At 44.5% G+C, this 14,221-nt stretch overlaps 1 protein-coding gene across 1 annotated transcript in view; it reads left to right on the top strand.

Annotated features, from left to right (window-relative positions):
* Positions 1-14,221, top strand: part of PLPP3 (phospholipid phosphatase 3) — a gene marked incomplete at both ends in the record, with an annotated part of 82,138 nt that overhangs the window by 37,099 nt on the left and 30,818 nt on the right. Inside the window, one exon of the mRNA XM_080693138.1 lies at positions 5,184-5,341. Within this exon, the coding sequence (XP_080549264.1) occupies positions 5,184-5,341 (158 nt within the window). The remainder of the gene's footprint in view (positions 1-5,183; positions 5,342-14,221) is intronic.

Here is a 14,221-nt window from a genome sequence, read left to right as displayed (position 1 = left end):
CAATGGGTGGGCCACGAAAACTTAGCCCGTGTTTTTGTACACCCCACCCCCAAACCACCCAACCTGCCCAAGTGTTAGTTTTTCAAAGCCAGAGAAGTTTCAAAGGCCTGAACTCAACACAGGGGCCTTTCTTCGTGCTTTGATTTTCTGCCCATTAAGTGTTTGTCAGTGAGTTCATATTTCGCCTCCTCTGCAGCCTACACATCCCAAGAAGTCCCTAGAGGTATAGAAAGTTAATTGATCCTTGATTAAAAGAAGGAGCAATGCTCGAGTCTGGATCTAGAAGCACCAGATCATTATTATTATTATTTTTTATTTTTGGCCCTGCTTCGCAAAAATCTCATAATGCACATTTTATTATCAATAAATCTAAATTTCAGGATATTGGCTTCAGAGTTTTGATTAAATTAGATACGTGTGTATCTAATTAGCACGTGTGTGGTATACTGTGAGTGTGCAGTGAACATTAACCAGTGTTGTTGCCTTAACTGTTCCAAAACAGATTTTTTTCCCCCTCTACAGAGGCCATGAGAGTTACTGAGCTTCAGTCAATTAATACTCAAAGGTGCCTCTCTCTCTCTGTCTTAAGTGACTCACTTTAGAAAGCGCTGAGGATTTAGAGTCAGATCATTTGAACCATGTCCAGCTTCATCTCTTACTCACAAAGTGACTCTGAAAATTCACTTTAATCTCTTTGAAACTTAAGGTGGCTTAACATATTAGTTTTTATGACTAGTTCTCTTGTTAGCCTTTGGGCACCTTGAAGGTTGGGACTTGGCTTCTTTCATCTCAGTAGGGCAGTCAGCTCTTAGAACATAGTAGGCAGGCAGGTTTGTCAGACCACAATAGTTTATGTGGGGATCCTCAACACAGTTTAGGCTCATAATAGTTGGTTAGTGAATGTTAGTGGCTATAATGGTCCTTGTGCTGTTCCCCTCCTTAATTATCTAGTGTATTTCTCTTCCAGCCCTGTAGCAAAGTTTAAACTTGTTTTCTTGTAATGACTATTTTATAATGTGACTGCTGGCATTAGAATCCTTAAAGTGCATTGATTTTCATGAGTCTACCTCATCTGAGTCCCAGGAACTTCTACTCTTTAAAAGGTCAACTCAAGCCCCCAACCCCTGTAGGACACCTTTAGAGTCTGTGGTAGGGTGGTCTTTTGTACCTCCCTACGCTCTACACCAAGGCTAGCTATCACATGAAGAACACTTTAGTGCACTATGCTTGTAACTTCTCATTATGAGCTCCTCCAGAGTTGGTGCTATGTCACGGGTCGCCTCTAGTACCCCACTGTCTATTACTGGGATTCTTCTTCCTTTTCTCCTCCTTCTCCTTTTCCTTCTTCTCTTCATTCTATTGCTGAGCTACATCCCAGCCCTTTTTATTTTATGAGACAGGATCTCACTAAAGAGCTGAGGCTGGCCTTAAATCTGTGATCTTCCTGTTTCAGCCTCACAAGTACTGGGATTATAGGCATGTGCCAGCATGCTGGGTGGTGCTGGGAATTTTCTTGAGATGAAATTGTAAAGAATTGTAGTGGGTAGATAATAAAGATAGTGCTAGTGTTGGAAATGAGGACTTTGTTTTGGAAAAGGACAGCCTGTTCTCTGTGCCCTGCAGAGGCAAAGCATGGTCTTGTGTCTCTTGAGGACCAGCCACCCAGTTGGGGGAATGTTTATGCGCTACCCATCAACTGAAGGCAATCTGAGGTTACCCTCTTCCTGGCACAAAGTCAAGATTAGACTGACATCAGCCCCAATAATACCGCAAGTTTGTAGGGGAGACACAAAAAGCCATTGGGTTTCCTAAATGCTATCTCCATGCCTTTCAAGAAAATAAACAGAATGTATTCAGCTCCAACTTCTGGTCTGTTTGTGGTCATCATTCACATAATCAGAACCGGAAACCCTCCCCAAGCCATAGGCATAGAGAAAAAGGGTTTGGATGGTTCCCAGTTGAAGAGAGAGCAAAAGAACTGACAGGACAGATTTTTCTTCCCTGGCCATCTCTGCGGGACTTTTTTCTTTTTCCCCTTTTTAACATTTATTGAGTGTCCACAATGTGTCTCAGACTCTGTGCAGACATTACCCAGTGTCATTGCCTCGGATTTCTTTCCACTAAAGCTTTCTGGACTGATTTTGATTATATGTGTCTTCTGTGCTGGTCTTTAAGCTCCCTGAGGGCAGGGTTGGAGTCATCTTTGCATTCCTGAACTTAATATACATAGTTAGGAGTCAATAAACATTTGTTGAATGAATGAATGAATGAATGAATGAATGAACGAACAAACACATCATCCCAGCAGTCCTCAAATTGCATCTTCCCATTGAACAGATAAGGAAGGGAGGTTCAGAGATGGAAAAAAACTTACTCAATTGTAGGGAGCAGAGCTGAGATCATTAACTGAGTCCTGTCGACTCCAAAGCTCTTTACTACTTGTTTTATTGCCCTTAGAAACATATGTTTTACAGGCCTATCATGTGAACGCTATTAAAAATAGAAGCTGGAGACTTAAGAGTAGAGCACAGACGCAGGGAACTCAGAGACTATTCCCTTCCTGAGTTTATTAGCAACGCTTTGGCTCTCAGGCACCATAGAGGCTGTAGCCGGCTCGGACTTGAAGCTAAACATTTTTATCACGATGTGTAGAGCTTTAAAAGTGGACTATTAATATATTGCTGGCTCCTCGGCTGCTTTTCATACCCAACTTGGTCACATTTCAAAATGTTTAGGTTGTCGAAGGAAGATGGTTTGGGCTCATATGATATCTCTCCCAGGCCCCCAACCCAAAATGATCAGCTGACTTTTGTTGCTTGAGCCAGAGCATTTATCTGCAGCCTCCCCCTATCTCCTCTACTCCAGGGCAGAGACAGAATTTCCAAAGTTAATGGTTATTGCCTCTTGGAGTACCCTGTGTTTACTTTGAGAAGGTCAGGCACAATACTGTGGTGTGTTGCTGTTCTTTCTTTTCAAAGCACCAGTATGAATTTGATAAAGTAAATTGTTGTTCTAGCAGGAAGCAGTTAGGGGTCACAAAATAAATAGCCGTAGAATTCAAATAAATCCAAAGAATAAAACCAAATAAATCCATGTGCGTATGCACAGTGATACATAAATACACTTTTTAGAAAGTGAGCGTTTTTTATCACTGCCGGTCTGGACCAAAGTAATTGAAAAATTGTGGAGTTCATGGTTCCTTCCTTTTCTTTCTTTCTTTCTTTCTTTCTTTCTTTCTTTCTTTCTTCCCCCCCCCCCAGGCCGTCTGGAGCTTTGAGCAATGTGGCAATGTGACATGAATTTAATTCTTTTTGAAAAACATGAAAATGGAATTTTATCTTTTAAGTAACTGCTTATCTTGGGATTTTTCAGCTAATGAATTTCACATTTGGATGAAACCAATTTGCAAAGTTAAATTAGGGATTTAGGCATACGAGGAGGGGGTAGAGGTAGACTAAGAAGCCCTGCATGAGCTAAATACCCTGAGTCTCTGTTCTGTTCATTTGAAGGTGGGAGACAGCAGCACCTCAGTTGTGCTTTGAAATGACCTTTCAGGATCATTAAAAGTCAGTGCAAACCACAAAGTACCTAACACATTGTTTGTGCTTAGTCAGTGCTGCTTGTCATTACCAAGATGGTTTTTGTGGCCTTCTTTAGTCCTGAGATTCAGTAAAAAGACCTAGTTCTTTCACTCTGAGGTGGCATTGGAGCCTGGTATTGATCATGGATAGTAGCAGAGCAAGAAGTATTTCAGTGGAGAAGAACTGCTTAAAGCGAGACAGTCTCTGAGTACAGGTATATTTTTCTTGGGGAGTGTGAAGGGGAGGAGCAGCCCAGGTAGCTGCAGAGGAATGGCTTAGGTGATGGGACTTCTGAGATCAGTCTTAGAGACTATTGCACCCTAAGCAATAGGGAACCTCTGAAACTGCTTCAGCAAAATTGTGAGTGACGGGCTCGTGGTCAGAGCCCTTCTGGAAGCAAACTGGTAGACAAATGTAGTGGGCAGCGGGCACAGGAAACCTGTGAGGATACTATCCTAATGTCCGGGTAAGAGTTATCAGGGAGGCTGGGTGTGATGGCCCACACTTGTAATCCCAGCATTTGGGAGGCGGAAACTGGAGGATTATGGTTCGTGGACAGCCTCAGCTACTTAATGGGGCCCTTTGCAACTCAGTGAGACCCTGTTTCAAAAATAAAAAGACTAATAATTAGGGCTGGGGGTATAGCTTGGCAGTACAATGCCCCTGGGTTCCATTCCTAGTACTGCAAAAACAAACAAACAAACAAACAAAAAAAAAAACCCCAAAAAACAAAAACAAAACAAAACAAAAAAAACAGGGATATTCACTTTTCCTTCAAGGTCTTGAGGGACCTTTTTGGGCAGGTGATGGAATCCATTAGCCACAACCTTTGAGGGAAGGGCATTGGAGAGCTGGCTACTGATAACTAACAGCAGCTGCAAGAGCTGCCCAGTGCTCTGCTGCCCTTGGGCTCCTGTCCAGGTCGGCAGACAGCAAGGCCGAACTGGACTCTGCTCAGTCTTGTCCATGACTCTAAATGATGAAAGAGAATGCTTGAAAATGACAGCCACTGAGAAGCTACCATGAGCCAGACACTGAGCTAGAGCTTTTATGTGTATTGATCTCTTTCAGTCATCACGGCAACTTTTTTTTTTTTTTTACTGTGGAGAAACTGAGGTTCACAGAGGTGGAGTGAGAGCCACATGTTGCGCTGCTGGGAAATGGTAGATCTGGGATTCAAATTAGGTTACCCAAGTCCAAGACCTGCTTCATGTAGCCCGGCCTTAGGATGAGCTTTAGAAGGGGAAGTGGGTAGGTCCTAGAAACGAATGTCATTGGAGGCATGCTGGGGCACCATTTGCTTTGGGGGTCTGCTCGTGATTACTACCAATGGGGCTTTAAATTTTGGCAGACTGTTGTAGAACAGTGGAAACCCTCACCCTGGTTTTTTGCTACCTCCCTCTGAACTCTTGGTCAAGAAAAGACTGATGCCTGTAGTGAAAGCGTTTCATGCACTGTAAATGGCCATAAATGGCAGGAGTTGATACTGTGATCCGCGTGGTTGAGGTGGTCTTTGCTGTAGGTTGTTCCTCTTTAGCGTTCTTGGATTGATGTTTCTTCCTCTCCTTGTTTTATTTTTCTTCTGGACGCGTGTGGTTCCAGCGGGCCTGCCCTTCATCATCATTGAGACCAGCACCATCAAGCCTTACCACCGTGGGTTTTATTGCAATGACGAGAGCATCAAGTACCCTCTGAAAACTGGGGAGACGATCAACGACGCTGTGCTTTGCGCTGTGGGGATTGTCATTGCCATCCTGGCGGTGAGTGTCCAGACAGCCTGGATGATCCTGTCTGACTCCTTCCTGTATGATATTATCATAGGATATCTGAGCCATCAGAGAGAGGAGAGAGAGAGGGGGAGAGAGAGAGAGAGAGAGAGAGAGAGAGGAGAGAGAAAGGAGAGAGACAGACAGACAAGACAGACAGACAGAAATACCAAGCCGACAGAGGCTTCCTCCAAATAGAAGCCAACAAAGCCCAGGGATATTTCTACCAAGGAGAGTTTATCTAATGCCATGTATCATCTGCAGTTAATGCTATTAATAAAAGCCAACATTTAGTGTGAACTAGTTCACATACATTATCCTCAATGATCCAATGAAGTCTAAATATTTTTCTTTTTCAAGTTAAGAAACACAAGTCCACAGCGTAAAAATAATTTGCCCAAGATCCCATGGTTAATAAGTTGGTAGAGTTGCATTTGAAGCTACTTGTCTTTTGCCCCGGGATCTGAGCTCTGAGCAATTATGCTATAAAATTGAGTCCCAGAGAGCTGAAAACACCTTGTCAGCTTTGCCAGGCATTGCCTTCCCCACCTTCGCTGTGTTGCAGTGATAATGATGATGCCCCTGGGTGTTCCTTAGCACACAGCTTAGTTCTGCCCAGTAGCTGTGACACCAAGGTAATAGGACTTTGAATCCGGAGATATATTCTCCAGACCCGGCCCTCTACTGACAAGCCATACACATTTAATTAAAAACTTGTTTTGTACTAGGGATTAAACCCAGTGGCATTCTACCTCTAAGCTACATCCCCAGTCCTTTTAATTTTGAAACCGGGTCCTGCTAAGTTGCTGAGGGTCTCAGTAAGTTGCTGAAACTGGCCTTGAACCTGTGATCCTTCTGTAACAGTCTCCCAAGTACTGGGATTACGGGCATGGACCACCGTGCCTGGCTAGCCATAGACCTTTAAAGCCAAAGACTGCTGTCTTGCTTCACAGTGCTATAATAAGGTGTCAAAGAGATGATGAATATTGAAATTCTTTGCAATTTCTTAATTGCTGAGCAGGTTATACCTGTGTAGGTGTAAAATCCAGGCATACATGTCCAGGGCTTCCCTTAAAGGCTGCCACCATCATCAAGGACAAAACTGCTATGAACTCTGCTAGGAGTCAGGTTTATTTTGAGCTGTGGTAGCCTTGTGGAAATTTGGGTTTGGCCTACCTGGGCTCTACTTGGATGATTGCCACTCTCTTTTATGGTGTCCATGTAGGGCAGGAGAGAGAGGGTAATTGAAATCCTGTCTTGTGACTTGTGAGCCTTGCATTTCCCCAGCTGTCCATTCCACACCTCCGGTCTTTTCTAAGCTTGTTCTCTGCCCTTGAACAGCAGCCATGTGGGTAAAAGGGCTAGGCAGCGAGTCCACCAGGATGATGAACTCCCTTCCGTAGATCTTGGAATCACCTTTCTGCAGAGCATAGCTTGGAAACTATCTTTGGCCTGTATTAGAAAGCTAAGGAGGAAGGTAGTTGATATCAAGAACAGTACATGTGAAATAAGTGCTATTATCCCCATTACACAGATGGAAACCAGAAGCTCAAAGGGATTAAATGACACACTCAAAGTCTACAGTGAGTAACTGGTTCAAGCCTATGCCTGGCTTATTTCAAAGCTTGCTTTTCATCTTGCAGACTAAAGTTTCAGGATGGCTAACCTATCTCAATGAACTGCTCAAGGGGATAGGCAGTTAGCTTATCTTGCCTACTCGGGATCAAATGTAAGCTGCTGATATTACAGGAACCGAGTGTGGTTCCTGCATGAAGTTTTTCTTCTGACTTGCCCACTCTGGGGGTTGGTTGTAAACTTTGAGACCCCTCTTTGTTTTTTAATAACATCGTAAACCAGGCGCACAATCAACAGTTTGAATTTGGGGGGGAGGGGGAGCCAATAGAATTCTTTCTAACCTTTACAAGAAAAACAGTCCCTTTGGCAACCATAGCGGTTTCTTAAAGGTGGACTAAGAATCTTTGTGTTCAAAAACTGAAAAATAAAAGGCCTAGTTTTACTATTTGCTCCAAGTTGACAGTTGTAGAATTGAGTTCTCCAGAAAGAATGGCTTTTCTTGCAAAAGGTGTTTGTCACCTGGGCGTGGTAGCATACATGCTTGTGATCCCAGAGGATCGCCGTTCGCGGACAGCCTCAGCTACTTAGTGAGGCCCTCTGCAACTCAGTGAGACTCTGCTTCCAAATAAACAATAAAAATAGGGTTGGGGGTGTAGCTCGGAGGTCAAATGGCCCCTGTGTTCCACCCCCAGTACTGCAGAAAAGCAGGGGGTGTTTATCAGTGAAGGCAAATAATTGCACAATATCTTGTGCTGAGGTTTGAACAGGTGTTTTTGACAGTGGGACGATCAGTTAATAAATGTTTTAAAGGAACATGTTAGAACCTAGGAGTGAGGTAAGATAATAGCAGCGCCAGGCGGCTCTGTCCCATGCTTTCGCTCCCTCCACAACATATTCCCGACTTGCCTAATCGTCTAGGCACAGCGCAGTGGACAGGGGAATTAGGTGCTATTCTTAATGTGAGCAGGGCAGATCACTGGTTTCTCTAACCCTCAGTTTCCTCATCTGTTCAATGGGAATGGTGTCGGCATCCCTGGGCGATTGCTAAAAGAGCCAGTGCCATAGTGCCTGGAGACACTTTACCTGTGCACTGGTTGGAATGTGGGGTGTCTTGGAGATAGCCGTTCTGGGTTTCTCACCTGGCCCCAGGATGGGTGAAGGAAAAGTTAAGTAGCTCCTCTGGGGTCTCTGCTTCTCTTTCTGTTTTTCCTTACCCAAGCAAAGCCCGGTCAGCAAGCGCTCTTTGGACTACTTGCCAAAAAGAGAGCGAGCCTGAGTAGTTGTGTTTGCCTCTTTCTTGTCATGTTGATGTTTTAATTAAAATGCTCCCTGAATGCCTGGATTACTCAATAGATATTAACTTTTGGGACAGGGTGGTACTGGGGATTGAATCGAGCTACCTCCAGGCTACCCCTTAGAACCTTTTGTTTTTTTAAAATTTGAAACAGAGTTTACCTAAGTTGCTGAGGGTCTCACTAAGTTGTGGAGGCTGGCCTTGAACTTGCTACCCTCCAATTTGAGGCTCCCCAAAGGCTGAGGTTACAAGCATACGCCACTGTATCTGGCACATATTAACTATCTTTTTTACAAATGAGTAAATTATAGAGTCAAAAAGTGGTGAAGAGTGGCCCGGGCATGGTGGTGCACGCTTGTAATCCCAGCGCTTGGGAGGCTGAGACAGGAGGATCGCGAAGGTTCAAAGCCAGCCTCAGCTACTGAGTGAGGCTCTCAGCAACTTAGTGAGACCTTGTTTCCAAATAAAGTATAAATTAGGTCTGAGAGTATAGCCCGGAGGTAGAAAAGCCTCTGGGTTCTACTCCCAGTACCACACACACAAAAACAACAACAACAACAACAACAAAAAAAAACCCAAAATACAAAAGCGGTGAAGAGACTTAGCCAGGAAAATATGCTGATAAAAATAGTTGGGAAAAGAACCCCAGTGTTTGGGTTCATGTCTCCCACTGTCTCCCTTGTAGTTAATTAATCGGGACTTCAGGCTCTTGATTCTCACTCCTCTTTGCAATAGTACTTTGACCCACTGAGGCAGATGTGAAATGTGAGCTGCTGGGGAAGTCAGCTAACCTGTATGCCTGCCGTAGCTACCCCGAGTGCTTGTGGAGAACAATCGAGTCCTCAGAGGCTTGGAGAATCCTTCATCGTGGTGCGCTCAATTCTGGAGAAGCTGTACATCCTAATAGCAGCAACACCACTGTTTCATCCTGACTAGCCATAAAAGCCTAGCTGGCTTCATCCAGAACGGCCTTCTGATCAGAGGGCATGAGTGACAGCCCCGAGGGGTGGGTGGCAGAGCTGGGAATATCATCATCTTGCCACCTGCTGTCCTGGGCTCTCTGCTGCAGGAATGGCAGGCCCGCGTGAAACAGCAGGAGAGGGCTTGCCTGGCCTGGATGTCCTTGATCCAGTTTGGACGGTCACCACAACAAAGAAAAGGAGCGAGGTGGAGGAGACAGGAGGGCTGTAGAGATGCAAATCACCAGAAATTATGGAGAAAGCAGACACCTTGCTGTGGCAGGGCTCATGGAAAATCCAAGTCATTTTGACCTCTTTTTCATATGTATCTCAGATTCTGGAATTATAGCATAATAGGAATTCCTTCCAAATCCACAAAGCAATGGTTTCTATCCCTGCCTTGCAAAGACTTAATGACTCTAGCAGCAGTGAGATTAGGAACAAACAGTAAAATACCCTCTCCTATCTAGCCTCCTTTCAGCAGTGCCTTGCACTGTACTATAAAGTGCTCTGGGCAAAGATTTTAATATGGCAAAAATGCTCAGTATTCTTTTTAAGTAAACATGGGCTCAGTGCTTGCCTTGGTCAGACCCTCAAAGGACTTACATAGATTCTTAGTATCTAGGAATTGATGCATGGATGAGTCATGGGTGAATCTCTCTCTCTCTCTCTCTCTCTCTCTCTCTCTCTCTCTCTCTCTCTCTCTCTCTCTCATCATAAAAATGCAACTTTTCCTCCCAGACCCTGCTTGAATCTGCCTTCTGTAATTATATTCTTAACTAAAGAGCAAGCTCAGACTTTGGCATCATCTGACTTATGGCTCAGTCCCAGTCTCTGCACTCACTTGTTCCTGCACTTGGCTCTTAACCTCAGGTCTGCCACTGAACCCTTTGGAGCTATGCTTTCCTTTTCTGTGAATTGGTGAAAATAGTTCATTCACTTCACAGACTCATTTGGGTACTTCAGATCATCATGTAGGTGATCAGTGAGACCCAAACCTTTCGCTTCTGTAGTATTGCCCGGTTTACAAAGTGGCCTTGTTGTGCACACTCTTATTTGCACTGTGGAATCATCCTGGGAGGTGGATATTTAGAGCTGAGACATCCAGGTCTCGGGGATATTCAGTGACTCTCTCATAACTGGCAAGGTCAGACTAGGAGTCTTCTGATTTTGAAGCTGAGGGTTTTAAAGTAGTAATGCTATTGCTGCCCACCTAACTTCGATTGCTCCGCTCTGGCACCTCTGGCATGCCAGGCACCGGGATGCAGTGGCAAGCCTCAGCCCAGTGAGATAGATACATGGTGTCTTATGGCACTAACCTGCCTTGTTGGGAGCAGGCAAGCAAGCACTTAGTACACAGTGTCTTGTGATGAGATTCCTGCCTCTTCCTGTCTCCCCAGCTGGGTGACAGGCTATTAGCAGGTCGTCTCTGATACGTGCTTGCATACATCTTTAGAAAGCATTCCTTGATTGACTCCTCCCCACCTTCCAAGGTCCCAGACAACGCCTGGCCCACCTCTGTCCTTGCAGTTACTAAGCTAAATTGTCTTGTGTGTTCACTCACAGATATTCCCTGCCCATCCTGTTAGCTGCCCAGAGTAAGAATTGATCAGAATTGATTTGATACTGCCAGTGGAAGGCACAGGTTCATGGCGCTCAACATTTGTGTGCGGAAGTCACCAAAAGAGGCCTTAAATTATGGGCAGAAAATCAAAATCATTAGGTCAAAAGATGTCAGAGGATCTATGGAGCAGGGGAAAGCATCCTCTTTGCTTCCCGACAATATTGAATCTGTTTCATGAGGTACATGGGAGCACACTCTGTGCCACATGCAAATTTCTTGCTGCAGAGACAAGAAGAAGAGCTTAATACCTCCAGGATTTGTTTATTCAGGATCAGGCTTCAGTTTGCCCACATCTGGACTTCATTAGTCCCCCCCAGCCCACTGTCCCCATCTCCCTTTATCTGCAAGAACTCTGCCAAAAAAACAAGGTTCCCCAACATTGCCGCTTCATTAAAGGTTAGCCGATTTTCAACTCTGAAAAAATTGAAGCTGTGCTGGCCCAGCAGTGTGTTGGTGGGAGATCCAGTGCCCCAGTTTACAATCCACTACATCTGTGCAATTACCAAGACCACCAACAGAGAGAGGCCACATTAATCCTTCAACTATATTGTCCCCTGATCAGATGGCTACAGAGTTCTTCTGAGACTTTCTTATCCCTGGGGTGGGGGGATGGTGGAGGAGGCATCTATTTGTGATTTGACAAACACAGGCATTGAGATTGTACCATGTGGGGTTTCATTTGTTCCCGCCACCCCTCCTCATGTCCAGGAAGAACTGAGACTGTCAGGGATTCCTCCTTTAGTTAAATACAGCTTTTAGGGGTCCCTGACTATTGGAAAAACATATCAAATATAAAGGTGATGATAGTTTGCACTGTAGGTAATAATGCTTATGAGGCTGAGAAATGTGTCCTGTGTGAGTCACTGTGTGTCCGGGATGGGGGTGGATAATCCGGTAACGTTTATGATTTATCTGATGGACAACGAACTAATTTGCCTTATCTTAAGTCCTCTTCAACAGCTCCATGAGCTAGTTATTATTATCCCACTTTAGAAATGAGAGAGGACACTGAAGCTTACCAGGGTGAAGTGATTAGTCTAACTCTGCTTAGAGGGAGCAAGAATTAAAACTCATGTCTAACTCATCCTGCTTTGAGGTCCAAGCATTTCAATAGACATTTATTGAAGACTGTCCAGAGTGCTCTTAGATATACTGACTTTTAGTTTCTGGATGTGGTGGGCTAATGTTAGAGGAAGACAAAGCATTCTTACCATGAGGCAGCTGACCACAAGGCTGGCAGTGTGCAGCAGTGGTTGTACAGAGGGTGATAGTCTGCTATGTATAGGCAGATGGGCTGGTGAGTCCCTCCTGCCCTTAACAAGGAGGATTTGTGCTGGGGACCTTGCTGCATAAGCTGATGTATGAGACAGGATGTTGCCCTTGGAGCCTGTGGTTTAAGGAGATGCTAGGCAAGTACACTGTTAGATAAGACCAGTTGCACTATGTGATTCTCAAGGAGAGGAAAGAATTAGTAAATAAGATGAGAATCAGGGGAGTACACAGCAGGGGGTCCAAGAAAGAAGACCTTCGAGGGTGACACATGTCAAGATAGAAAGCCAATTCTCCCTTCATGATTCTCCATCATCAAATGCTGTAAGGGCTGAGGGTGGCAGTGAAAGTCTGTAATCTTAGTTCTTGGGAGGCTGAGACAGGAGGATCCCAGGTTTGAAGTCAGCCTCAGCAACTTAGTGAGACTCTGTTTCAAATAAAAAATAATATTGGGCCAGGCATGGTGGCTTACGCTTGTACTTCCAGCGCTTGGGAGGCTGAGACAGGAGGATCGCACAGGTTCGAAGCCAGCCTCAGCTACTGAGTGAGGCTCTCAGCAACTTGGTGAAACCCTGTTTCCAAATTTAAAAAAATATAAAATAGGTCTGGGAGTATAGCTCAGAAGTAGAAAGCCTCTGGGTTCCACCCCTAGTACCACTAAAAACAAACAAACAAACAAAAAATTGGGCTGAGGGTATACTTTGGAGATAGAATGTCCCTGGGTTCAATTCCTAGTAACCCCCTCCCCCCAAAATGTTGTAAGGTGTAAATACAGAGCTATGGGCATTCAGAGGAAGATTGATGGAGTCTATTTTTATCCTTAAAGGCTTCCTTGTCAGCATCATTGTTTAGCGAGCACTTGTCCCATTTAACAACCACAACAACCCTTAAGTGCCGGGTACTGGCATTACCCCTGTTTTATGGATAAGGAAACTGAGACTTAGCTCAGTTGTCCAAGACTCATAAATGTAAAACCCACAACTCTACTCCAGTACCCTGGATGGCACTTGAGCTCTGCTATGAAGAAGGGATGAGATTCTCAGCTGAGACCCCGCCACTCCGGGCAGACGGGACTGCTTCAACACTGGGGAGACTTTGCAACAGTAGAGCACTTGCTAGAAGTGTGGAGCACACCTGTTTGGAGGACTGGAGCACAAAGTCCAGGAAAAGAACATGGGAGTAAAACTAAATTATGGTCTTTGAGTGGAGAGGATTGTTTACCTCAATTAATTGTTAGAGATTGATGAGAGTACTATTTTAAGCTAGTGTGGTCAACACGCTAGCCACGGTAAGCACAATGGTGGCAATGCAAGGGGAATGGAGAAGAAGATGGAAGTGAGACCTTGTAAGATAGGATGAGCAGAACCTGATGACGGAGGGGAAGGGAGAGGCAGGTGTCTGAGATTCTAGGTCTTTGAGAAACACAGGGAAGAGAACAGAAGTTACAACGAGGAGGCCTAGCTAGGCTTCAGTGCTGTGCTGTCTTTTTCGTTTTTGTGCCACTGGAGATTGAACCCAGGGATGCTCTACCACTGAGCTACATTCCCAGCCTTATTTCTTTCCTTTCCTTCCCTTTCCCTCTTTTCTTTTCTCTTCTCTCTTCTTCTCTTCTCTTTTCTCTTCTTTTCTTAGACAGGGTCTTGCTAGCCTCAAACTTACCATCCTTCTCATCTAGCCTGCCCAATTCACTGGGATGGCAGGCATGTGCCACTGTGCCCACCCATGCCTTGTTTTAATTGGTGGTAATTCACTGGCCTCTCTGGTGTTCACCATTCTCACATATAAAGTGCTGGTAATAATTTCGTAATTCATAGGGTATTGTGAGAATTAAACAACATAGTGTATGTAGAAGTGGTTCATAAGCTGTAAAGTGTCGGGCAAATGTTATTGTTAAAGCAGATTAGAATATGGGGAAGCAAGTCCTGCATACTCAGCAGGGGAAGAAGATGAGTTCTCAGTCTAAAAGAGGAATTGTTGGGACACTGTGTGCAAAAATAGTGCTTTTCTTGGGGGTAATTTTATAAATAGAGTGGAATGTTAAAAAATAATGCAAAACAGGAAAGTGGAGTTGTCCTTTTTGCTTTGGGCTTCTTTCCTTTTGTATTGTTCCCCTGAAAAAGACATCCTAGATGGAATGGTCAAAACTATCATCA

Source organism: Muscardinus avellanarius (assembly GCF_963383645.1).
Source record: "Muscardinus avellanarius genome assembly, chromosome: 3".
In the NCBI taxonomy this organism is placed as follows: domain Eukaryota; kingdom Metazoa; phylum Chordata; class Mammalia; order Rodentia; family Gliridae; genus Muscardinus; species Muscardinus avellanarius.
This window is presented reverse-complemented; position numbering and strand designations above follow the sequence as displayed.